Source organism: Canis aureus, chromosome 6 (assembly GCF_053574225.1).
Source record: "Canis aureus isolate CA01 chromosome 6, VMU_Caureus_v.1.0, whole genome shotgun sequence".
In the NCBI taxonomy this organism is placed as follows: domain Eukaryota; kingdom Metazoa; phylum Chordata; class Mammalia; order Carnivora; family Canidae; genus Canis; species Canis aureus.
Window position 1 is genome coordinate 28,050,988 of NC_135616.1, and position 26,450 is coordinate 28,077,437.

Genomic DNA, 26,450 nt, shown 5'->3' on the forward strand with positions numbered 1-26,450 from the left:
TCAATTTATTGCAATAAATTTAAAAATGGTTTGGTAATGAAAGGAGAGGTCTTTAGGGCTCCTGATTAACCAGTAAGCAGACTGAAGGTTCTAGAGTAGATAGTCAATACAAAATGTTCCTAAGAAACATAAATAGGGGATCCCTGGTTGGCTCAGCAGTTTGGCAACTGCCTTCGGCCCAGGGCGTGATCCTGGAGTCCCAGGATCGAGTCCCACATCGGGCTCTTTGCATGGAGCCTGCTTCTCTCTCTGCCTCTCTGCCTCTCTCTCCCTCTCTCTGTGTATCTCATGAATAAATAAATAAATTAAAAAAAAACACACACACAAATAGAGTGGATGGTCTTGTCTAGAAGGATAAGGTACCTGGGTGGCTCAGTCAGTTAAGTGGCTGCCTTTGGCTCAGGTCATGATTCCAGGGTCCTGGGATCAAGTCCCACATTAGGCTCCCTGCTCAGCGGGGAGCCTTCTTCTCCCTCTGCCCTCTCCCCCTGCTTATTACCTCTCTCTCTCTCTCTCTCTCTCTCTGTCTCTCTCATGCTGTCTCTCTCTCAAATAAATAAATAAAATCTTTAAAACAATAATGTGGTAAAAAATTGATAAGGAAAAAATAGTCCCAATATAGCAAATGAAAAAGTAGTTTATACAAACCATATGTAGTATCCTTTTTTATAAAACGAGACCAAGAAGAATATGTGGACGGGTAAGACTTTTCAGAATATGTGAAATACATTGTGATTTTTTTTTTTTGGTAGAGCCATCATTTGAAAATTTATTTATTAATTTGAAGGAGAGAGAGAGTAGGGAGACAGAGAGAGGGAGAGAGAGAATCGCAAGCAGACTCCTCACCAAGTGTTGAGCCTGACATGGAGTTCTATCCCAGGACTCTGAGATCACGAGCCAAAACCAGGAGCTGGCCACTTAACCAACTGAGCCATCCAGGTGCTCCATATTGTGATTTTTTAAAAGACTACCTGTCTGAAAATTTTAAAAAGCTGCTTATGGAGGAATACTAAAATTTAAGCCATCAGACCATTCTTTTTTTTTTTTTCAACAAATATTTGGCTCCTACCTTGTGTCAGATACCATTCTTGGCACTGGAGATAATATCAATGAACAGAATAATGACCCCACCCTCATGGGGCTCATTACTATTGAAAGAGCTAGACAATAAATAATGTATTTTAGGTAGTATTGAGTGATACAAAGAAAATAAAACACCGTAATGAGACAAAGTGACTATGGAATGATGGCAATTTCAGATAGAGTGTTTAGGAAAGATCTCTTTGAGGAGGTGACATTGATGACTAAAGGGAGCAAACAAGGTCTGACAGCAGAGCCTCCTAAGCAGACGATACAGCATGTGTTCAGGCCCAGAGGTAGCTGGGTTGATAGAGAGGAGCAGGATTTAAAGGGGGAAAAATTAGTTCTTTTTAGGATAGTTTGAAATGCCTAATATGCATCCAAGTGGAGAAATCAGGCAGCAGTTGGGGATGTGAGTCTGGAACTTGGGAGCAAGCTTCACATTGGAGCTGTACGTTTAGGACATATTGATATTAAAAATCACATGAACGAATGGAATCACCTGAGATATGAGAGCTGAGGATTGAGCCCTGGGACATGCTATCATTTAAAAAATGAGAGAAGAGGAGGGTAATCAGGAGAGATCTGAAATCACAAAAGATGAGAAAAGGGAATGTGAGGGCAAGCTCCGGAGACTGCATCCTCCCCTGGGTTTTGTCTCAGTGTCTTGCTAGGTCAAAGGTTCCAAAACTGGAACAAGAGTTCTAGGAGGACAGAATTAATGCCCTACAACCAAGTCCACATTGCTTCCTGAATGGACCTAGCAGAATAAACCAAATAAACCTGCATATCACCTCTCCATAAGGAAGCTTGTAAATCAGCCTGGATGCCCAGAGACCTTGTGAGTACTGATTTTGTGAGGTACACAGGCAAGAAAGCCAACACAGTCGATGCCTGTGGCTCAGAGAGAGTCTGAGTGTTTCCAGGAATGCTATTTTATGGATGTGAATAAGTTGCCTATCCCGCTAAATTATATAAATACCAAACTCCCATCAGGGTCAGGCCAAGTTAATTCACTTTATAACCTCCTGTAATGTGTCACATCAGCAAACTAAGACACACTGCTCACAGAACACAATTTGATAAACACTGCTCTTTGCTGGTATTTAGTATAAAATGCCAGAGGAATACATTTTTTTATTCTGCTTTATTGCATATATAATTCTGATGTAAAATTGGGCAATTTTTTTTAAGCTTTGGTTTTTTAAAGCAATCTTTGCTATTTTATTGCTTTTTAATCTGCCAAAGTATTTGGTCTTTCCTGATACCAAAAGTGTTGTTAGAACACTTGTTGAATGAAATTAGCTATGAGGTGCCCCTGAAATCTAAGGCCCTTGTCTACCACAGACTTTCAGATTTTTCTGCCACAGTGTAAACCATGATTGAATATGGTTTCTAGAGAAAGAGAATTTTTATGATAACAGTAGAACCATGCAGATAAGTATTTGTTCTTTAGGTAAATTGTTGGCAAAAGATAGCCCAGTCGATTAGGAATATGGATATGTTCACACAGAGTTACAACTAATCATACTACACTTTTAAAATAAAATGTAGGGGGCCTGGGTGGCTCATTTAGTTAAGTGTCCTACTCTTGATTTTGACTCGTCATGATATCAGGGTTGTGAGATCCAGCCCCAAGTCTGGCTCTGCACTGAACCTGCTTAATTCTTTCTCTCCTTCTTCTCTGTCCCTCCCCCACTCGTGCATGCGTGCACACTCTCTCTAAAAAATAAAAATAAAAATAAAATAAAATGCAGTGGAAAGAGGAACCATTTTCTTCTTTCACTTTTCCTATAGTTACACATCTTACCTATCTTGGTGGAAAGACTGAAGATACACAAGTCTAGGGAAGCCAAGGTGCCTGAAGTAAAAACCACTTGGCTCTGCCACTCACTTGCTGTATGACCCTAATCAGTTCACTTCTAGCTCTCTGGACCTCAGGTTCCTCATCAGTAAAATAAGTGAATTATTTCAAATTATGAAAGCCGAGGCCGAGTCCTCCATGACTAAGCATTACCAAGTGTTTGCCAGTATCTGGTTCTTCTCCTCTTCTGGAGCCACATGACTAATTCTGGCCAATCACATATAAGAAGTATTGTGTCACTTCCAGGCTGTGGAAACCTATATATAATTTTGGAGTTTCTCTGCCCTGCCAAAACAATAGAGAAGCTTACATGTTCCAGATAATGTAGCCAAAAGATAGTGGAGCCACTCTATTTGGACCTACTTTGAGCCTGTAACATAAACGTGAAATATATTTGACTTCTATAAAGCCATTGGAATTTTTTTTTAAGATTTTATTTATTCATGAGAAGCACACAGAGAGAGAGAGGCAGAGACACAGGCAGAGGGAGAAGCAGGCTCCATGCAGGGAGCCCGATGCAGGACTCGATCCCAGATCTCCAGGATCATGCCCTGGGCTGAAGGCAGGTGCTAAACCACTGGGCCACGAGGGCTGCCCAAGCCATTGGAATTTTGACATTAATTTGTTCTGTCCCATAATCTAACTTATACTAATACATTAGATCTAACTCTCCATGGTTTTGTGGGTCACTCCATATTATAAAGATTTTTTCTACTATATTGTATGTGAATAAGAGTACTATGAAGGAGTTTGAAGCCCACATTTTTCTCAAATGATCAAATAAGTTGGTACCTATTAAATCAGTCTTTAAACACAAATCCCAATCATTACTCTCTATTTCAGTCTGTGTCTCTGAAAGATTGATTGCTGACATACTTTCTGATCCCCAATTATTTTGGCTCTATTTTTTAATAGAGAAAGCAGCTGGTTTATTCCCTCATTCAGAATACCTTTCCTAGCTGTTTTAAGCATGAAATTGCATAGAAAAATACAGCTTTCCATTGTTTCTAACTTATAAAAATGTTTTGACTATATGAAGAGATGAATATTACCACAAGACTGCCACATGTCTCCAAGGAAGGTTCAAACAAACTCTATTTCTTGAGCATGAAGTAGGTCTGTCTTTCTGATAAAGAAACTTTCTTGGAAACAGTACCCAACCCATAGGCTTACACCTTAAGCTAAGATGTTTTGGTCGAACACAGAAACCATTGTCCTTAATGCTGTGAGAATAATCTGAAAAAAAAAATCTGCTCAAAAGATTCTCAATTTACAATTTTTCATACCATATAAAATATGACATTTCCACACCTGAGATGTTAGTCTGATCTTGGCGGGGACTTGAGAGCAGGGCCAGTGACATAACTTACAAGACCAATATAAATAAAAATGTAGGACCCCTTGCTCAAAAAGTAGTATGAAAATGTGCTAAGGTTAAAAAAAATAATAAAAAATAAAAAAATAATAATTTAAAAAATAAGCAAATAATAAAAAAAAGAAAATGTGCTAAAGTACTAAAATACAAAGCTTTTTCCTTTTTTTAAAGAATTTATTTATTCATTCATTCATTCATGTATTATTCATGAGAGACACACAGAGAGAGAGGGGCAGAGACTTAGGCAGAGGGAGAAGCAGGGTCCATGCAGGGAACCTGATGTGGGACTTGATCTTGGGACTGCGGGATCACACCCTGCACCAAAGGCAGATGCTCAACCACTGAGCCACCTAGGCATCCCAGCTTTTTTCTTTAAAAAGAAATATATAAAGCATAATCAAAGGGTGATACATGATTATTAGCATAAACCTACAGATAGCAAAAATTTTTTATATTTTTGAGGTCACAATTATACATAATAAGTAATACTTTATTAATGTGATACTTGACTGATCATAAGATTTTTCTGGCTCATTTTTCTTTAAATTCATTTATTAGATGGTCAAAAGTGATACACTTAACAATTTTATTTTAAATGATACAATTAAAAGCAAATCAGTCACTTTGGCAAATGAAACATCACACATAATTTTTGGTAATTTTTAATTTTGAGAAGAATCTGCTGATAAACTGACAATGGAGCTTTTAGGAATATTTTATAGACTGTGACAACACTAGGATAGATTTCTGATAAATTATTTCAAAATATAAATTCTATCTCTTGAGCTTATGACACAGAACAACTTTTCTAAAAAGATACAGCTCTTTACACACCTTAGTTTTATGTATGTCAGAAAATCTAATTTTAAATATAAGTTTGTTCAGTGTTGGTTTTCTCTGGTATATCCCATAACTTGTAAAGGTCATACAAGAAACCAAAAGTCACTTTTGGCTTGTATATAATGATCTGTTTATAGTTTGTATATAATGATTTGTATATAATTCAAAACTCCTACTTATGCCTTCTATTGCCGTATCTTCCATGACAAAGAAAAATTAATTTTAAAATTATCTTCCTTGGGGCACCTGGGTGGCTCAGCAGTTGAGTGTCTGCCTTTGGCTCAGGTCGTGATCCTAGGGTCCTAGGATCAAGTCCTGCATCAGGCTTCAGGTAGGGAGCCTGCTTCTCCCTCTGCCTATGTCTCTGCTTCTCTCTGTGTCTTTCATGAATAAATAAATAAAATCTTAAAAGTAAATAAATAAAATTGTTTTCTTCATTAACTGATACATTTGAAGCTGCATATGAAAATAGTGTTATTTTCCATGAGATGCAACAATCTTTACATTTAATTTCTAAACCCGTGGATATTTAGTTTGCAATGGTGCAGCTGGTTTTGGGGTTTTGTTTTGTTTCGTTTTGTTTTTTAGAGAGAAAGAGAGAGAGAGAGAGCACACGTGTGAGTTGGGGGAAAGAGGAGAGGAAGAGAGAGAATCCTAAACAGGCTCCATGTCCAGCACAGAGCCTGATGCGGAGCTAGATCCCATGACCTGAGATTATGACCTGAGCCAAAATGAAGAGTCAGATGCTTAACCAACTGAGCCATCCAGAAGCCCCTGGTGCAGCAGATTTTAAAACCTGATTCTAAACTCTTTGAAGAATTCCTGTATCTCCTCAATGTGCTTTATTGCAATGTCCATGTGTATGCTTTTATTTTATATCTATTTTACTGGATGTATATTGCCTAAATGCTACCATTCTCATCTCAGTGTTCAGGCCAGAAAGCTAATATTTTGCTTCAGGGATGGGTTCTGGGAAAAGACAGGCAAGGCAGCCTCTCAGCACTGCTACCACCACTGCTGCTTCTCCTGCTGCCACCATCACCGTCACCGATAAGGGCCCAGGCCCTAGCCCCAGCCACACCCTCAAAGCCCTGTGGTGCCCCAGGCTGCTTCTGGATGAGTGTGCACACCAGGCAGCCAGGCCAACTGTTTGGCACAAACACTGTCCATTGCCCACTATGCCTGTGGCCTGAACCCGCATATGCATTCCCAGCATATCTCCTCTGTTCACACACCTGCTCTCTTGTCTCATCAGACTTCATTTGTAAAACACAAGGTCAAAGATAAAATCAAGAGTTTCAAGACCACAACAGAAGAGCAGTAAGCCATGTCTAGGGCCCTGTGCAACTGCACAGGTCACACATGCCCTGCTCAAGGCTTCATGATATATCTGTAGAAATTACTTGGCCCCTTGTATGAATGACTATGGAGACATACATTTATGCCTTTGGCTTTCCATCCTGGGAATACATACAGATGAGCCATGGATGAGGGTGTTATTGACCACTATTAGTTTCTCTGCCTCTCTGCTGATCTAAGCTTATCCCTTTCTGATGAAAATGCTGGATACCAAGGCAGTCTTTCTTTGGAGGAAGCTCTTCATAGATTCAGATGAGAGTTTCTTTTCCCAAGATTCTAGAGAAAATGGGAGTAAGCCAGCAGGATGGGACTAGCATTTATTGAGTACTATGTTAATTTATACCAACTGATTCATTTAACCCTAACAGAAGTTCTGTTAACTCCTTATGCATGAGAATCTGAACTGAATGGTTGAAGGGCTTTCCCAAGATTACACAGCCTGCAAATGGTAGAGCAGAGATTTAAACCAGGTCTGTCTGGCTGCAAAGACTTTGAGAAGCTGCTTCACTGTCCTGAATGTGAGCACTGGAGACAAACTACCTGGGTCCAAATCCTGACTGTGCCACATGATGTTACTTCCTAGAGCCTCTGTTTCCTCGTATGCACAATAGAGATCAGACTAGTATAGTACCTACTTCATAGGGTTGATTAGAAGGTTAAGTATGTAAAGCATCAAGAACAGTGCCTGATACTTAGTAAGCCTACAATAAATGTTACTACTACCATCATTACTGTTGTCACCATTCCTTTTCCCACTCCACAGTCTCTCTTCACAGCTCAGAAAAGAATGTCAGTGATCAACAGAAGAGAAGAGCTTACAGACAACAGGGGGCTGGCTTCTGCTGTTCGACTTCCAGAAAGTTCCCCTAGAAGGCCTTCTTGCACATGATGTGATCACTGATCCAATTCTTGCTCCTGGCAGCCCATTTCTGTAGGCCTCTTGGATTCTGATATTCCACTGGTCTGATCAATTTCTGTCTGGGTTGTGTGTGTTGCAGGTATGAAACATCTCTATTGGATTTGGTTCAATCTCTGAGTCCAAAGTCTGCTCCCAAACCTCAGCCCCATCCCTCCAGAGAAGCTGGGGCCTGGAATCACAATACTCGCCGACTCAGTCCTCGAAAATCAACATGGAACAAGATGGGGGCAGGCAGGACCCCTGAAGACCTGGAGGAGAATCAAATTCTGGAAGATATCTTTTTCATTTGACGTTGAAACACACGCTACAGGATTCCCATACGACATGTGTGGGCTTCTTTATATACTGATCTAGGATTTTAAATTATTTTATTGCAAAGTAACCGTGTCTCTCCTTTCAGAATGGCCTCTCTCACTAACATCCTGTTATGTGTTGAACTAATCATGCTACAAACCCAGGGTGGTTTTGATCATACCAATCAGTAGGTAACATATTAAGGGGGCATGGGAGTGGAGGGCCATATCTTTCCCGTGCCAAGCAGAGATTAGAAAATTAACATGGAATACCTTCTACATGCAAAGCCCTTTGCATATTCAGCCTCATTTCCACTGTTTCCTTCGCAATGCCTTATTGGAAAACGTTGGCTTTCTTTTGTACACAAGGAAAACCTTTTCATGGAAAGATCCCTCTGATTGAAATGGAGCCCTTTTGTAGCATAAGCAGTTTCAGAAAGAAAGAACCTTTACCTCTCTAGCTCTCCTTCACCTCTGTATACGGGTAGTCATTTAATTCTGAAGTTGGGCTTAGTGCCCCTCCCTGTTGCTTGTGACGTCACCAGGACCAGTCTTGAGTCCCTTCCAGGAGTCATCAGCCCTTAACCACAGGGCACAGTGGGCCGGAGGGAGGGACCCAACCAACCCTTGGAAACCAGCATTAAGTAACACACCTGGAACAACTGCCCTCTGGAAATAAAATGGAGGCACAGGCCTGACATGCTTTTCCTGCCATCCACTCATTTCCCAGAATAAATAAGAGCAATAACTCAGTACTTTATATTGACTCAAGTGTCTATATTTGTGAGCTGTTCATGGCTGTGTCTGGGGAAGATGCCACTAGAGAGAAAGGAGCATCAGCTGCCACAGGCTGATCGGCTTTCCCTGGTCATCCCTCTTACGTCTTGAGGATCAAAGGCCCAAGGTTGACCAGGCCTTTTATGTGCTCTGCTCTGTGTTACTGTCCCATGACCCCAAAGAGCCCTCTCTACTTGCCAGATTTTCCTCCGCCCCTCCAAGCAGCATCTACCAATCTTTCCCACTGGGCCTCAATTTAACCCAGAGAAAGCTTGTGGAAGAAGTACACTTGAGACCTCATTCTCTGTTCTCCTATTTGGCAGAGCTCTTGAGATGGGTCCTTCAGCTTACAGGGGCTTTAGTGGGCTCTTGTGCTAATGGGTAGCATGATGAGCCTGCTAGAGCCAGTGAGTTGACAACTTCCCAGTCATTGGAAGCAAGGGAGATGTGTCCTCAGAAGTGAGTAGTGGATGACTTTATTTCATCTGGAGGGTATCGCTTTCTTTCTCTCTCCCTTCCACCCAACTCCAGACTTGAAGTGGGACCAAAAGTCTTTATCAGTGAGCATTGGTAGCCACAGTCAGACCACCCAGGGTAAACTGCTGTTGGTGAGCCTGCATAGCTTCCCTGAATTCTTTATCAAAACTAGATTTTTTTTTTTTTTCAAAACTAGATTATGTCAGCCTACAAAAGCCTTGTTAAATAGATTCTTTATCTAGATAGATCTAAATCTCATTGTCTCTTCTGGCTGAGGCCCTGTCACCTCTACTTAGCCTTCCCTCCCTTTGATCTTCTTGCTGTTTGGGGAAGAGAAAAATGAGATCTACCAACACCAGTCCTTAATCTGAGGTCAAGATTAACAAATTTTAGGCATTCAATTACAAAGTTGAAAAAACACTGCAGATTATAGTGTCCTTTTAAAGTTCACCTCATGACAGGAACTGAGTCAATTTCATCCCATTTCAGAAAGCATTTGGAAAATTGAGTTTCCTTTTGGTATAGCAAAATAGGGAGCAAAAAACTGAGAGCCCTTAGCCATTTTCTCAATTAAATTTAGATTTCCAGAACTCTCTCTTCCTTGCCCCATAAGTGTCAAGAGCACCGTAAGTACATCCATCTCCCTTGGATCAGCCATAACTACACTCCCTCATTTGGAGACCAGTGTCTTTACAGCTTTCTAGAATAAGAGGATGCCAGAAAGACCAAGAAAAGGATTATTTCTTTAAGAAGCTTGTTGCCTTTAGAAGAATCATAAATGAGAGATATAAGCTAAGGGCTTTTGGCTGGGGGCAGGAGTGGTCACGTGCCACAGATTGGAGTTTAACTGCTTCTTTACCTCCCCCTGCATGAGCATTTTGGAAGAGCAAAGATGGATGTTCAGCAGAGCATCAATCAACTTATTTTTTATATGCTACATTCCCCCACCAGTTGCCTTTATCCTGTAGGCACTTCCTGTGTGTCAGGACAATGGGATGTGAATATGTGCCTAATCCATTGGCTTCCTTGTGAATTGAACAGCGTATGTTAGCATCTTCATCTGTCTGACTTTGAGATATGTATATGTATATATATGAGAAGTTTGTTGTAGAGCCTGTAAGTTTGGCCTAATTGCAGATTTCCTACAGAGAGAGGGCCTGACACAGAGGAGTCTGCTTTCTTACTGGTAAAGTGCTCCCAACAGTGACTGGATGCCTCCAGCTGCTTCCTCAGAGCAAGACTAGACACATACTAGGGGTATTGCAGATAATGCCACAACATCGCCCACCCTGCTGCCCATCACTCTGAGAGAGAAACCAATCAATGTTTGCACCATGGGACTGGACAAAGTATGTCCATTCAAGCTCCTACAGGGGCACAACATGCTTGATTTAGGAAACTAAGGTCAATCAAGGAAAAGCTTTTGCTGACAGTCATCCTTCCTGGAGGCACACTAGAGTTCTTCCAAAGCTGACCCCCATTGTGAGGACTTACCTAAAAAATCCCCAATGTCCTGGGGAAGGGAGGAGCTCTCTCCTCAGTCAGAGCCTCCCTTTCCACCCGGCCCTGCTCCCAGCACCACGGCCAGAGACTCTGGGAAGGGATAGGCCTAAAGGAGCCCAGCTAGATGAAGTCTGCCATCACTAGTGAGGTGGACGGAGGTTTTGGCAGACCCCTCCCAGCTCAGGCTTTATCCTCACTTCAGAGAGTATTGTTTATATACATATGAGATTTTAAGTTAATTATCTCCATGGCTATTTTCCCCATGTGGTTTTGATATCAAATGGTCCCTTCAACACCCCTCATCAGATCGGCAGAGGTCCAAAGCAAGAGCAACACTCCAGGTTATCAAAATGTTATTCTTTTCAGTATGTGTTAAAACAGCAAGAGCTTGGGTCAACCAAAAGAAAGGAAACGATTTGTCACATCCTGATAGGTTTTCCTGGTTGACTCCCACTCGCTCCCATCATGTGGACACCAAGCCGCCTCTTGGTTGTGTGGTTGCTGGAATGGAGCTTTCAATCTGTGTGCACCTCTGAGTCCCTTCCATTTGCCTGTCCCCCAAACTACTCAGCAAGGAAAAACTATCACAGCACTTCGAGGCAGGAAAAATGGCCCTATCTAGTTGACTTTAGGTGCTAAGAGATGTTAGGCGAGGGCATGTGTGCCGGAAATGCCCAGTTTGGGGATCATACGAGTGGATTCAATTAATGGCCAGAGACCCTATCCTGCCTCTTGTTCCCCAGGTCAACCTGGCACCTCCACCTGACCAAGGAGACTGCAAATGCCCCTCAGGTGGAGGTGGCGAGAACACAATTGTCAGTCAGCTCCAAGCCCTCTGTGCCATCTTATTCAATGCTTATGAAAGTCATACTTTTAAGAAATCATTTGTATATGTGTTTCTTGTAAGCCACCTGTAGTCCTTTATGGAATGAGGACAAGGGTATGTCTGTGCACACCTAAGGTTCTCAAAGTGTTACCTTGTGCACCAATAAAGAAAATGAGGCATAACAAGCCCTAACTAAGGTCATCAGCTAGTAAAGAATAGAATTCCAACTTGGAATCTGGGGTTGGGAGAGTCATTATTCCCTTCTTCCCGTCTCCTCCTTCCTGTCAAACTCACAAGTAATGGCAGGTCCACCTCCTATTTCTTAACACACCCCCTTACCTCTATCTCTGCTGGTACTTCTCTAGCACAACAGTCTCTGCATTTGTCTTCCTACCAGATGGCCTTGAACAAGTGACTTTACCCTTTGCCTCACTCTTATCTGTAAATGGGGATCATAACAGAACCTACCTCAAGGGGTTATTGGGGGGCGCAGTGAGCTAATGCATGTCGAGTGCTCAGCACAAATAAATAAGTACTCATAAGGTTACCTGTTACTGTCCTCCAGGAAGCTACCAGGTCATCTTGCCATGTCGCATCCTGGCTTAAAAGTGTTGGATAGTCCCAGTACTTAGTTTCCTGTTGTGTTTAAGAGAGAGCTTGACCTTCTGAGCATAATGCATGAGGATCTTCATGATTTGGGTCTGCACTGCACAGCTCTGGCCCCACTGTTTTTTTCTCTTGACTTCTGTGCTCCAACCACTATGAACTTCCATAGTTCCTGAAGGCACTATGATATCCTTCTCCTGACCTTGTGAGCTTTCTTAGTCCTTTGTATGTCCCTTATCACAACACTTGCTATGCTAGAAATGCCTGTTTATCTGATTCCTCCTTCAGCCTTACTACTTGTGAGTTGTACACATTTAGACACGTTATACTTTATACATTTAAACTGTGTTGTAAAGTTAAGCTTCATAAATTATAACTCTAAGCCTCGGTTATGATCATTTATAAAATTACTTGCAAAAAGGGGATGGTAATTCCTACCTTACAAGTTGATGCCTGGATCACTGGCCCAGAGGCCCAGAGGAAAGCCAGAATGATAAGGCAAAACTTGTTCCTGCAAGTCAGCCTAGGCAGGGTGTCCAGCAGAGCCAGAGGGGGCTGCGTGGAAGGTGGAGGGACCAGAAGACCCAGGAGTAAAGAACATTGTTGGGGTTTGTGAGAGAAGAGGAGATGTCTGGCTGGAAGACCAGGGCCCAGACAGGGCATGGGCACCAGCTTCGCCCTCCCCTTCCACTGCTCTCCAGAGCTGGGTGGCCTTGGCGGGCACCTCACTGGCACCACTGCACAGACAGGCCCTGGCCTGACCACTGCCAGGCTGTCCAGGGTCCACTGTCCTCTTGTGCTGCCCTTATAAGCTGGGATGTCCCCACTCTTTGTCCTTCTCTTCCCCAGTGCTGAGCTGAGGAGCTTGGAGGAAGGGAAGGCCAGCTGTCCTGCTGCTTGTTGCTGCTAGCTGAGACAGTATGAACTCTGCAGCCCCGATTTTCAGCCTCTTCCTCCCGGCTGGAGGTGATTTAAGCTTGTTGGATTTATATAACATTGGGAAACGGTAAACTGTGTAAATTTGCTATGTTTTCCAGGGACAGTTATTTATGGAGAGGCATTTTTAACTCAAGTGTAGAAGTGTTAAATCATTATAATAAATTCATGCTATTCAGACTTTCTTACATTGTAATAAATTTTTTCTAAGCATGAATGAGGAGATCCATGATTCCTCTAATATACCATTATGTATTTCTTCTCAAAATGACACAACTTACTATATCAACTTGGAGAATAATAGAAGGAGATTTACTGTGCTAGAGGAACAAAAGTCGAGTAGGAGTGAGTGTGAGAAGGGCCCTAAGAGCAGCGACCCTCCAGCAGAACTTCTCCCCACCTCTCTGGTTGCTTTTGCCCTACTAGGAGGAGCGGCAGGTACAGCCGCAGTACGGGAGGGTCTGGCGAGGGGGCCACCCCCACATCTTGCAGGTGAGCTTAGGAAAAGAGCAGAGAAGTGGGCCAGGAGCCCAGGGGCTTCTGTCCCCTACTATATGTGTTGGGGGGGGCGGAGCAGGGAATAGGCTGTCTCAAAAGGGAAATGTCCCCTGGCCTTCCCAAACCATCAGTCTGGGTAGAGAGCTGCCTTGTCACCCATCTCCCTTCTCACTCTTCACCTGGATGCTCACCTGGACTGGAGGATTCACAGCTTTCATCAGATTCAAAAAGTTCAGGACACACTGGTCTTCCATAAACTCTGACACATTTTTTTTTTGATTGCCCACCATGCACTAGGCACAGTCCCCTGACCTGGTGCCTGACCCTGCACTGCATGCAAGAGCTACGTCGAACTACAGTACAGCTCCCACAGGCCAGTCATCACAGAGGCCTGAACAGGGGCTCCTAGGAAGGGGAGGTTCTTCACTCAGAACCTTTTTTGCTGAGCAAAGGGACATTTTTGCTGGGCAAAGGCAGGGAAAGAAGGGTTCCCAGCAAGAAGCCATGTCTCAAATGCATGAAAACAGAGAACCCCCAAAGTCAGGAAGTTCCTGGTCAGCCTTAAATACTGGGCCTGGTGTTTTGGATTTTTTAAAAAGATTTTATTTATTTATTTGACAGAGCATATGCAGGCAGAGGGAGAAGCAGGCTCCTAACTGAGCAAGGAGCCTGATGCAGGGCTCCATCCCAGGACCCTAGGATCATGACCTGAGCCAAACCGACAGAGCCACCCAGTTACCTCTAGGCCTGCCACAGGAGCAGGAGGGTCTGGTGGAAAGACACCTGCATAGGTTCCCAACCATGGCTGCTTCCCTGCTGCATGTCCCCTCCCCACTTGGGGCTCCCGGTTCCCTCCTCAATGGATGGTGGGTGGGGAGCCGGTCCCTGCAATGCCCAGTCCAAGAGGCTGACAGCTCTCTTCAGGCTGACCCAGCAAATTTCAAACTGGCCACCTTTTCTTCATTCTCTTTTGAAGTCAGACTTACAGAAAAGTTTTGGAAACAATACAAAGTATTCCTGTAAACCCTTCACCCATATTTCCCAAGTGCTAACATTTTAAAACCATTTGCTTTATCATTCACTCTTTCTCACACATATATAAATACATATATTATTTTTTTCCTGAAATACTCAGCAGTAAACTGCAGACATAATACTCTTCTTTCTCCTAATAGTTTAGCATGGATTTCCTAAAAACAGGCCATTCTTCTGCATGACCACAGTACCATGATCACAGGAGGTTAACATCAACACAATGCCATTATCTCATCTGCGACCTTACCTGAAGTTCTGCCCAATTTCCTTCCTAGCTTAGTTTCCTTTCCTGAAATTTCCTTTTTAACAAAAGAAAAAACAATTCTGTCCTGGGATCGTAAGCTACATTTAGCTCTGAGATGAGTACAAGCCACCTGTTTTGTAAAATGTTCCCCAATTTGGGCCTGTCTGTTGTTTTCATAGGATTGCATTCAGGTTCTGCATTTTCAGCAGGAGTAAGTGGTGCTGAGTCCTCGGTACATCACACCAGGAGGCCCATGATACCTCTTGCCTTCAGTCCAGGGGATATTAACTTTAATCACCTGACTAAGGTACAATTGTACAATTAAATTTTCCTTTGTAATTTATTAGTGTGGAAAGTGGGGGATACTTGGAGACTATGTAAATATTGTTTCTTTTCTTCCTTATACCTACAAGTTTCAGCATCCTCTGATGATTCAGCACATTCCATGTAAATCCTTAGTCTTCTACTAGGTTCTGACTACCGTCTTTGACAAGCCCAGAGTTAGACAGGAGATTGGAAAAGGAGACAGCTCATTTCTTTTCCTCAAGGACTTCAGCTAGGGAAGGGACCATATATACAGAGCAGTACAGAACAGTGTGGAAGGAAAGCCCAGTGGAGCAGTCCTCACTCTGAGGCCAATAGGAGGTCAGAAAAGAGGTGCTCAGCTGGAGCTAGAGCTCTCTGGAGCAATGGACCCTGAACCAAGGGCAGGGAGAATGTGAATGGTCAGAAATCTGGAACGACAGGAGAATCTGTGTCCATAAGCCATCTGTGAGGGCCCCGGGGACCTTTTCCTAAATGCCTGTCATCCCACCAGCTCCCCGGGTAATGAGAAGACCGGAACCACCAGGCTTTCTTCTAATCCTTGTGCAAAGTTGGGGCAAGAGGAGGCAGAGGGAGTGTACCAGGTCCATAGTGTACCAGGTATGGGGTATTCAGAAGGGGTCCAAAGGCGGCAATCCCCCCATGCCACACCTTTCTCACTCATTTGGCAAACACTGCAGAGCACCTAATAGGTGCCAGGCATTGAGTGCCATGCTTGAGGCACAAAATACTCTCGAGTAGTTCTCGATTAAAGGATACCTAGAACCCAGAGGCCTCTTAAGTTTGCCCAGCATTCAGGGCAAGGCAGCAAGTGTCAAGACTTGCTTCTGCTTCTGCTCAGAATCAAGAGCAGAATAAAGTGGTGGGTAAAACAGCTGTGTTCTCTCATTCAGATGGCTCTTCTCTCCAGAGCTAGGCTGAGGACATTTCACAGGCTCCCTCCTCTGCCCTCTCTCTTCTCCATGGCCCTTCCCAACACTTAGCAGAGAGCTGGGCCAAACTCCTGAGACCCAGGACACCTGCTTGCTTGGCAGAGGAGAAAACTGGCAGGGGCAGAGGTCTGAGTCTGGGACAATCCTGCTTCCGTTCACTCCATCCCGTGGTCAGGTTGTGTATCTTGGTATGAGGCCAGGGAATACAGTCAGCGAAGAAGCTTCTGAGGGAAGAGTTGTTAGGCCAGTGCCTCAACTAGGGAGTCTCTCCCACAGCAATAATGATCACAAGTGCAGCATCTGCCAGCAGGGGACCTGGGCTCAAACTCCAGCCCTGCCCAACCATGAGACTGAGCACAAGCTTATACTCTGTAAAACAGAGTCTGTAAAACAGGCTCCAGGGTTATGGGAAAGGTAACTGGCATGGCATCGGTGAAATAGGCAGGACGGTGTCCGGATCATCAGTAGGTGGATTGCTTTTAAGCCAGGCCCCGTGTCGTCCCCAGCATATTCCCCACCTATGTACACATCTTGCAGTTCTTCAGCAGCGCCAGGGTCCTTTGTTCCTCCAGGGCCCCTCTCTGGGGATCCAGTTAACCCTTGCTCACTTTCCAACACTCAGCCCAAGTGTCCCCCCCCCCCCAGACAAGATTACCTACCTTCCCTCCTCAGGGCTCCCCCAAGCCCTGCACCACACTACCCTGCAGTCAGTTGTCTTTGCTTGGCAAGGAGCCTCCTACGGGGGGATGAGTGTAGCTGATTTTGAATCTGGGCTCTGTTACTTTCTTGCATTGTGATTTTGGGCAAGTTATTTACCTTCCCCAAGCCTCTGATGATTCATTGGCCAAGTAAGGTGATAGCACCTTGCAGAGTCGCTTGCAGGGTTAGAAAGAATACCCATAACACACTCAGCATTGTGCTCAGAGGGTGGCAATGTGTGTGCTGTCATCATCACGTCTCCCCTGATCCTCAGCACAGTGCTGTTATGTAGGGAACCAGTGTACCCCGCCTTCCACGATGATTTTCATTTAAAGACTAGGCAAACTGAGGCCCAAGTCTGACCCAAAGAAAAAGGCCTCACTGTGGGATCTGAGGCCCTGAGCAGTACTGGGGTATAACAGGGCAGGTGTATTGGGTCTGCCTGGTGGCCCTCATGGTAGTTCCTGTTGAGTCCATTCCCTGCCCACGCAGGCTAAAAATGAACCACAATTGCCTGGCTTCTGAAACCCCTCTTGGGACCCCAGGGAAAGGTAGATGGGAGACAAAGTTGGCAGCATATGGGTCCAGCGATTTCCTGCCACCCCAGTGCCCCCAGCCTGGGCCCCAGAGCTGGGCCCCAGGAGGAGGTAAAGAGGGAGGGGCAGTAGCCAAGATGATTCACATGGAGACTCTGGAGACAAGAGGAATCCTCATACCTCAATTAGTGGAGTATGGGACCCCCAGAAATGGTCAAATCTTCCCCTTGATTTGGAGTGATGGAGAGCCAGTTTGCATTAATCTTCAGAATTTGCTTATAGTTTTCTCCAGAGTTCAGTGTGGAGAAAACAGAGTGGACAAAAGCACAAAAGGTTTTGAACCTCAGGTGGTTGCATAAACTGTTAATAAATATTCCATTTATTTCCACTGAACTTCCTCCCCTTGCTAAGAATAAAAGCTAATTGGGTCTTTGGGTTTTTCTGTTTCCCTCCATGCTCCCCCTCTGTCCCCACTGCCAGCAAGTACTACTAGGGTGGGAGGACTTTGGACTCCTTAGCAGCATGCTAAGTACCATGTCATTCACTCAAACCTGAGAAGCCAACTCCAGCCCAGCTGATGAAGGGGAGGAGGACAGGACCTTTCCTGGCACCTGAGCCGACATAGATGATGCATTTCCCAAAGGTGAGATTGGGTGGTTGAAAGACCTGTGAGCAGGAGTGGGGAGCTAGGAGGCTGGACACAGCATAGGAGGAAGCTGCTGTGGAGAGGGTCCACAGCCCGGGCTGCTGAGGTATGGAGATTCAGAGCACCCACCATTCTGCACACAGCCCTGGGCTCAGACCCTGACTTGGGTCATCTGGGCAAGGGACTGCACCTCTCTGAGTCTGTTTCCTCATTCGTATAATAGGGACGAAAACACCCACCTTGGAGCATTAAGTGGGGTTGTAACGAGACAGCTCAACACAAGGTCTAGCTCAGAGCCAGCGCCCCTAAGTGGTAGCTACACCCACGGCTCAGAAAGAAGAGCCCAAACGATGAGTGTGAGGGCCCCGATTCCTCTCCCCAGCCATCAGGGTCCTGAGCATCCTTGGGGCCTGGGCTTATCTGCTGGGACCCCCACAGGCCAGCTGTTGGAGCCTGGCGCTGCCAACTGCCCAGCTCTGGGTCTCCCCACTGAAAATGAGAATAAGGGCTGAGTTCCTCATGCCAGTGACCCCCACGTACACACGTGTAAATAGGGTAATAGAAATACCTGAGCACACTGGCTGGAAGAGGTGGGAAGACTTTTCACCGTATACTTCTTCATACTTTTTGAATTTTGAAATATATGAATATGTTGCCTTTAAAAAAAACAAGGAACATTTTTAAAATGCAAAGACCAAATTAATATGTAGCCTGAGGCCATGTGACCCCAGAGGAGGCTTGTAGACAATAACAGCCACAGTGTTGCCAGGAATGCTCTTGGGATAAAGGGCAAGGAGAGGAAGGGGCATGGGAGCAGCAGCTAATTGGGGTCCCTGGGAAAGAGTGTGAGCAGCAAGAAACAGAGGTGTGTGCACCTCAAGATGACAGGAATTCTCTGGGAGAGTCGCAGGGCTGACTGGACTGGGAGAAGGTGGCTTACAGTGGTCTGATGTCAAGTTCAAGCTTGCTTCAATTAGGACGTGAAGTGTCGATCCAATGGAACTAAGGAAAGGGACAAAGGGGATCGAAGCCTGAACTGTTCATCCTCAGTATCTATTCTCTCCCATCATTTACAACTCAGAATCCTTGGGGCAGCAGGAGGTAGCCGTGCATGGCTGTCTCATGTACTCCTCGCAACCCTTGGGGTGGTAGTACTATTATCCCCATTTTAGGGAGGAGACTGGGGCTCAGAGAGGTTAAGTAGCTTTTTCAAAGTGACACAGAAGATATTTGAAAGAACTGGGTTTGCATATGGTCAGACGTCAAAGCTTATGCTTTCTTCACTCCCATACTCTAGTCTCTGAGCCTCCTCCTGGTCTAGGCAAATCATGGTTAGACCCCCACGGAAGGTGCAAGCCCAGAGGGAGATGTTCGGAGCTCCTGAAAGGGATGAGGAGTTAGGCTAGCATGAAGGAAAAGGAGTTTGGCTGATAGGAGGGGCCTGGGGTGCTGGGGCAGGCCTGAAGACCAGACACCAAGGGCATGGGGGAGACAGCAGGGAACCGAAGGGAGGACTCGCAGGGAGGAGGGCAGCTTAGAGAAGCAGGATGGAGGGGCAGAGAGGCAACTCTCAAGTCAAAAGCCTATACTTGCAAATACTCAGCTGAGGGGAAAGAGAGCTGGCTACACACTGACTCCGAGTGTGCTATTATTATTTAAAAAGCATGTTCAGAACACCCACCCCTCTGGAACATGTCTTCAGTGGTCTGCAGGCAGTGCTTTCCTTCCTTCCTTCCCTCCCTCGTTCATGCAGGCAGTGAATCAACAGTGACGAACGTCCACCCGCCAGGAGTGAATCGTCTACTAGAGGTGGGGAACCAATGGTAGCTAATACTTTTTACTCGAGGGTGGATTCCATTTTGTGAGAGAGACGCATAGTATTCACCGCCAAGTCTGATATGTTCCCTTGGGCAGGGCTAGTCCCTGAGCTCACGGGCCCAATGTCCCTTGACCCCCTTACCCGGATGGTGGGGTTCTCATTGTGGTTGGTGGCCCAGTAGACCTCATGCCAGAGGGAGCTGCAGGTTTGCCCAGCTCTCTGGCAGTAGAGCTTAGCGGGCAGGAGGCCGGAGGACCTGGAAACACTGGTGTGGGTGGGGAGGCTCTGATCCGTCTGTGTCTCACTACACTCCGTGTGCGGGAGTGCGTGGGATCCAGCTCAGAATAGGAAAAATGTCAGATCTCTATAAAAACCCAGAAAGAGATGGGAGCTATTAACTAAAAGTTCTAACTAAACACATTCTTTTCATATTAGCATCACACAGAAAGGGAGAAGGGAGAGAAAATGAGTACAGAGTGAATGGAGAGCTGAAGGCCTTTGAAAATCCCTGGGGGATGGGGGGGGGGCAGGAGCTGGAAGGAGCCCTGGGATCTAACCAGGAGCCAGCACCTGCCCCAGGATAAGGCTGGGGGAGGCCACCAGTTTCCCCCAACAGCTGCCCCACAGGCCACACCAGCCTCTAGACAGCAACACTGCATCAAAAATGTTGAGGGCTGGGACGCCAGGGTGGCTCAGCAGTTGAGCATCTGCCTTTGGCTCAGGGTGTGATCCTAGGATCCGGGATCGGGTCCCACATTGGACTCCCTGCGTGGAGCCTGCTTCTCCCTCTGCCTGTGTCTCTGCCTCTCTCTCTCTCTGTTTCTCTCATGAATAAATAAATAAAATCTTTTTTAAAAAAATGTTGAGGGCAAACCAAGATACTTATCAATGAATTACTTGATATTTAGGATTTGCTGCAAAAATAATTCATGAGTTCACATATGTTAAAGCTGGGTGGGGGGCGCCTGGGTGGCTCTGAGCATCTGACTCTTGGTTTCAGCTCAGGTCATGGTCTCAGGGTCCTCGGACTGAGCCTGTGGCTGGCTCAGAGTTCAGTGGAGAGTCTGCTGGAAATTCTCTCCCTCTGCCTCTCCCCACTTCACATGCATGTGCACTGGTGTGCTCTCTCTAAAATAAATAAATAAAAGTTTTTAAAGGAAAAAAAGCTAGGTGGTAGTTTTTTTCCTTTAAACACAGGGAGGTTCTTCATGTGGGTATCTCTACTTTTCATCATGCTTGAGATAAAAAATGTATGATAAGCAAAAAGTCTTTCGAATGGGGAAGCTATGAAGAAATAAAAAACTGCAAGTAGAAGAAGACTAGCAGAGGAATATAAGCCATAGGATATAGGCAGAAATTAATGAGAATTGGGTCTTGGGTTTTCTTAAATAACACTGCAAATCAGGGGTTCTTGGCTAGGGGATGATGGATGAGCTGTGGTCCCTGAGCTCCCTGTAATCGTGTGCAAAGTGACCCGATAGTCTTCAGCAAGTTTTCAAAGAAGCTGGGACTTTTCCCCAGAGGTTAATAAATTGTACTTTCTCTTAAACATGCTATGCATTCATTAGTCACTGGGTGTGTGGTTTTTAAGTAGAGGGTTTATTTTACAGAACTGGCATGTTCACATCTGGTTCCCATGTTTTCAACTCTCAGTCAGTGGTACCTGGAACTGAACAAAACTGGCCAACCCCCTTCACAGCCCAGCTCCCTTGGGGCAGCCCCCAGGGGCCCCACAGCCCCTGAGCCTCATCAGTGGAGGTAGCAGTGAGCTGTGCCAGAGAGAAGGACACCCAGTGGGGAGGGGAGGCCCTGGGCTCTGAGAGTGGAAGCCAGAAGTGGTGTGGAGGCTGTTATCCTCTGGTTTCCAGCTGGGAATGTCCAACAGAAACCATGGTTTTGAAGAGTCTGAGGCGTAAAACCCAGAGAATCCCTTAGAAAACACCTACCCATTCCTCACAGGAGAACCTAACGCCTGACATGATGTCATGCCCTTTGCAGTAAATTCTTTCAAGAAGGCCAGCTCCCTACAAGCTCCCCAGAATGGGCAGAGCAGGCTGTCACCGGGGTCACAGCCTGGTAGGGGAAGTGGGGCTAGTTTTAAGGGACCTTGAGGATCTCATCTCGGAATCATCTCCACACTTAAGTCAAGGCTTGAAGGCCTGCCCCACCTCCTAATGCATTAGGGCTAACATTTCACAGGCTAGTGTGAGAAACAAGGACTTGGCCCTTGGCCTTGGGAACAGAGGTGGGAAGAGAGGACTGAACACTAGGTCCAGGTATTACTCGGGAGCTGGGGCTCTGACTTCTGCTCTCTATACACCCTGCAACAGAGAAGACATCTGAGAGCGGAAGCCATTCCCCACTCTTCCACAGGAGGGCACAGACAGACCCACAAGGACTCTTATCTCCCAGCACTCCAGTCTCCTCCCTGACCAGGCACCTGAAACCGGGAAGCCTTCCTGCCCCCTCACATGGCAAGGAAAGGAGACCCTTGGTGGGCTCTGCTCGTTCTTAGAGGAGACCATGGGGCTGAAGGGAATGAGACAAACTGGAGAAGAGATCCGTCCCAGGACAGGGGCTGATGAAGGCTTGTGACTGAGGTGCCTCTGGGCTCTCACTTCAGAAGGACCTGCTATCTATTAGCCACCTCCCCACCCCCAAATCCTGACTCCCAACCTTCCTCCTTTGGACCGCCCGCAACACACACACAGTTTCTGTCTCAACTCTCCCCTGGCTTTCACGGTTTGGACATCTATGTCCTGAGAGAGAAGTGGGAGCACTCCAGGCAGTTCATCCCTCTACACCACCTGCCCTCAGAATCTCGACTCCAAGGACATCCTCCAGAATGGTTTTCTGCATCCCTGTAAACTGTCAATGCAGTGCAACAAGGTGCAGGACCAGGAGAAAATGCTGTGTGGCAACTTTTGGGTTATGTCCTCATCCTTCCTCGCTTGTGGTCCCCACCTCGGCTGCCTCCTTCCTAAACCCCTTACAGTGCTTCACCCCCAACTCAGGACAGGTGGCCTCAGGTTCCTCCTGTTGGGGAGAAGGGGGGTAGTTTCTGTTGTATCTGGGCACTATGGCCATCCTGGCCCAGGAGCCAAAAGAATGGGTTTGCAATGGAGGCTTTCAGAGACACACCTTAAGATGTTTCACAGTGTGGACCAGGACCTCCTCTCATGCCCCCCATCACCTCCCAGAAAGTACTCCCTACAGTTCAGATTCCAACCGAGCACACAGAAGCCATGGAGAGAAGGACCAAGCTATTGCCAATGGGCCACCTGACCAGATTCCGGGAAGCATAGACCACTGAAGAAGTCTTGTGTTGGTTTTTTTTTTTTTAAACTGTGCTTTATTTAGGGCTAAGCTGGAGAAAGCGTCATCCAATAGTTACAGAAGGTTACAAGGAGTTTTAGGGAGTTGAGTGTGAAAAGAGCAGTTGTACTGAACTGCGGCTGTTTTTTTTTTTTTTTTTTTACAACATCTGGACATCCTAAAAGGAGGAGCCAAGAGAAAGAAAAAGAAAATTTAAAAAATAATAATTAACCAACGAAATAGACAGAAAGAAAGGAAAGGCAGGAGGCCTAAGAGGAACCAGACAGTTGTCCCTGTAAAGAAAGAAAAAAAAAAGGGGGAGGGGGATGGTAAGTCTGAGAGCCCCCTGGCCTCCAGATGACCTGGACATCAATGAGAGGAGGGTATCAAGGCAGAATGCCAAAGCAAGTCTTCCCAACGGTGCAAATAAATTATAATAAATATGTTATACTTTAAAATATATGTGTTCTTAAATAATTCAGTGTTTTTTCTGATTCTGAGTTTTTTTAAGCAATGTCTTTTTAACTGCTCTAAAGTCATTTACCAAAGATAAATATCGTGCTTTCATTAAATAGTTTTCCTTGTTTTTTTCTCTATCATTACAATTAAAAGTCCTACAAAATATGCAAATTTATTTACAGAAAAACAGAGCCGGCATCATTTAAACATCCCTGTTTTTCAAAATTCCTTGTAAACAGTTTCAGAAATTCTTCAAAGATTGTTTATTTTTCTCTCTCTTGTTTAAGGTTTTTGTGTGTGTGTGTGTTGTTTAGTTGTTTTAAGATGAATTTCCCAGGTCTCCCTTGCCCGGAAAGTCTCTGGAGCAAGCATGGAAGGCGAGTGAAGCGGCAGGTGTCGAGGGCTTGCGGAGAGCGGGCGAGCGCGCGCAGCTCCCGAGCGAAGCAGGCGAGGGCGGGCGGCGGGGCCTTCCAGCGACGGCGCGGCCCCCAGCGGCGGTGGGCGGCGGCCGGGAGCCCGCAGGTCTGGGCAGTCCGGCCTGGCCCTCGGGGTGCACGGCGGCGTCCGACAGCACTCGCGGGGAGAAGGGATCGATGCTCAGTCTAAACTCTACAAAAGTACAGTCCTACAACATCTGGGATTTTAGCAGTAACGCTAACTTCTATAGGTTTTTTTTTTCCTTTTTTATTTTTTTTTATTTTTTGCTTTCCTCTAATTTTTCTTCTATTATATAGGTATTTTAAACTTCTCCTTTTTAAAATTCTGTACAACTATTATGATTTTAAGAGGGGGAAGAGTTAGAAGCATTTACAGACTTTTCACAACAATTATCTTGCCTTGTAAGTCCCTTTTGTCCCCTCCTTGTTTTCTCACACTTCACGGTTAATGAGTTTTAATATTTTTGTTGCTTTCCCCAAATATCCACCAATTCGTTCATCTTAACAGCTCCATCCAGACATATAATACAGAAAACCATAGGAAAGTGTCATAGACTTGAATGAGGGTAATCAAAGCGCCTCTCAAAGTATCAAAGAACTATTATCTTGCTGTTTTAAAAGCATTGAAGCATTATTTTCCTTTTTTTTGTTGCTTTTTTGTTTTTTTGTGTTTTTTTTTTTGTTTTTGTTTTTTTTATTACATTTTTTTCATAGAATCGCTCTAAGCTGTTTCAAGAACAGCCATGAGGCAGGAAGGAGGTTCTCCTCCACCCCCCTCTATTTGACATAGAGCTACACAGCTGCAATAAAAAGTTTGGTCCTTTGGTCCCTAAATAGCTAAAGGAATGACAGATAGAGATGCTCAGTGGCGGCCTCCCAGCCGCCTCCTGGGGACCAGGCCCCGCCACACCGCTTGCCCCAGCCTGCCGCAGGTGCCCACGGGCTGGAAAAGCCCCGGGGATCGGTAAGCAGTGTCTCTTCCCACTTCCCAGCCCTCCAGCCTCCCCATCTGGTCTCCAGTTATTTTGTTTGAAAGTTGCCTTTTTTGTGTTTTTTTTTCTCATTTTTCTTCATCTTCTTCTTCGTATCATAGATATTATTCCCCCAAACACGTGCCCTCTGAACTCCACAGACGCTATACTTTCCTTGAAGAAATGTTACAGTCACAGAGAGTGTCTGGAGTCTTCAGCTTGATTGATATTGGCTGATATGTCAAAGGTGTCATCCAACAGTTCTCATTTATAAATAGATATAGAGAGAGGTTTGTTTTTTAATGTAGCCCGTTCAGCATCCTGCCCTAAAATGAAGAAAATCGGGGCTGATTAAGTCAAGAGAGGAAATACAAAATGCATCCAAACACCAAAAGGACCCTGCCTCAGGGGTTAGGGTGGGAGTTCTGGGGGATGGCGGGAGGGAGGGGAGAGACCAGTATGAGAATTAGTCATGATCATGATACATAAAAAAGAAATTGACTCTTCCATTCAGAATAAGAAACCACTGGAGGTCTAGTGGCGATGGTTGTAGTTGAGGTTTGGTTGTTGGGAGAGGGGTCTCGATTTGGGTTCCTTTAGAGTTCTGGAATGGGGGAGGGGGGCGGGTGGCTAGATCTAAGGGAAGAATTTGGGACTGTGGGATATGATTCACAATTAAACCAATGTCTGAGGGATCTAGCCCAGATACAATATGTATACAGAAGCCTAGCAAACAAGACAGCAAAAATCTAGCAGCCCAACCCCCTCCTCCCCTGCTTGAGGAAAAGAAGCAAGACATCCGTGCCATGAATTTCGCTGAACCCTTGCCCAGTTTCCAGCCAACCGCTTCTTTCCCAAGGTCATAACTATTTGCGAGGCTATGTATATATATGTATATCTGGATATATGTGTAGAATATATTCACCTGCACATATGTGGATATACATGGATATGTGTGTATGTATATGCATAGATACACACATACACACACACACACACACATAATATTTTTCTCATACATGCCAGGGAATTTAGAGGAAATTCAGAACTTCAAGGGAGAGGATGGGAGAACCTAAAACAAGTTAGAACGGATTTCATCATCAAGCTTTTAAATAAATTAACTCAGTTCTCGATTTTGTTTTGAATGGTGACTTTTTTTGGTGTTTCATTTTGCCTTTAAGAAAAAAATCATGATCTGACTAGAATCAGAAGGAGAATGCTTAATCATTGTGAATTAACAAATGAGACTCATCTCCATTATAGCAAGCAGCTTCCACTTATACATGGGGGTGACTGGTTACATCAAGAAAGTTAGAACTGCAAAGCCCCCAGTTGAGGGGACAACGTCATGCGTATATCAATCCATGCTGGCAGGTTTTTCACACTGTTGATTCAACAAACAGCAAACCGTACACAGCAGTCTAAACAATTACAACACCAAATAAAATAATAATAAAATTAAAAAACACTTGTCAAGGACCCTTTTTCAGTTGTAAACAAAAAGGTGCATTTTGCTTTTGTCAGTACTGTTTTTTCCAAACCAACCAAAAAGCCCCCCCCAACCCCCAGGCCCCCCACCTCCCTTCCCCACATTTAATTTAGCAGAAGTGGCTACAATACAAACCTTACAATTGTTACCAGGCTCTCTCTCAGAGGTCTCTGGCTTTGTACTCTAGTTTT

General features: G+C 45.1%; 2 protein-coding genes and 1 long non-coding RNA gene across 61 annotated transcripts in view; 2 read left to right on the top strand and 1 right to left on the bottom strand.

The window, feature by feature from the left end:
* Window positions 1–8,490, top strand: part of KIAA1328 (KIAA1328 ortholog) — a 366,861-nt gene extending 358,371 nt beyond the window's left edge. For all 11 annotated transcript variants that reach the window (XM_077900521.1, XM_077900522.1, XM_077900515.1 and 8 more), the window contains one exon: window positions 7,517–8,490. In XM_077900521.1, coding sequence (XP_077756647.1) covers window positions 7,517–7,727 — 211 coding nt within the window. In that variant the 3' untranslated portion in view covers window positions 7,728–8,490. The remainder of the gene's footprint in view (window positions 1–7,516) is intronic.
* Window positions 8,491–9,169: 679 nt separating this feature from the next.
* Window positions 9,170–23,744, top strand: LOC144315655 (uncharacterized). The gene is made up of 3 exons (XR_013381380.1): window positions 9,170–12,885; window positions 14,812–14,939; window positions 17,604–23,744. It is a non-coding gene; the product is annotated as an uncharacterized LOC144315655 (long non-coding RNA).
* CELF4 (CUGBP Elav-like family member 4) overlaps window positions 22,909–26,450 on the bottom strand; it is a 298,230-nt gene continuing 294,688 nt past the window's right edge. For all 49 annotated transcript variants that reach the window (XM_077900528.1, XM_077900574.1, XM_077900525.1 and 46 more), the window contains one exon: window positions 22,909–25,096. Coding sequence is in view for 3 of the 49 variants with exons in the window: in XM_077900530.1 (XP_077756656.1) it covers window positions 25,070–25,096 (27 nt within the window). In the remaining 46 variants the exon portion in view is untranslated. The remainder of the gene's footprint in view (window positions 25,097–26,450) is intronic.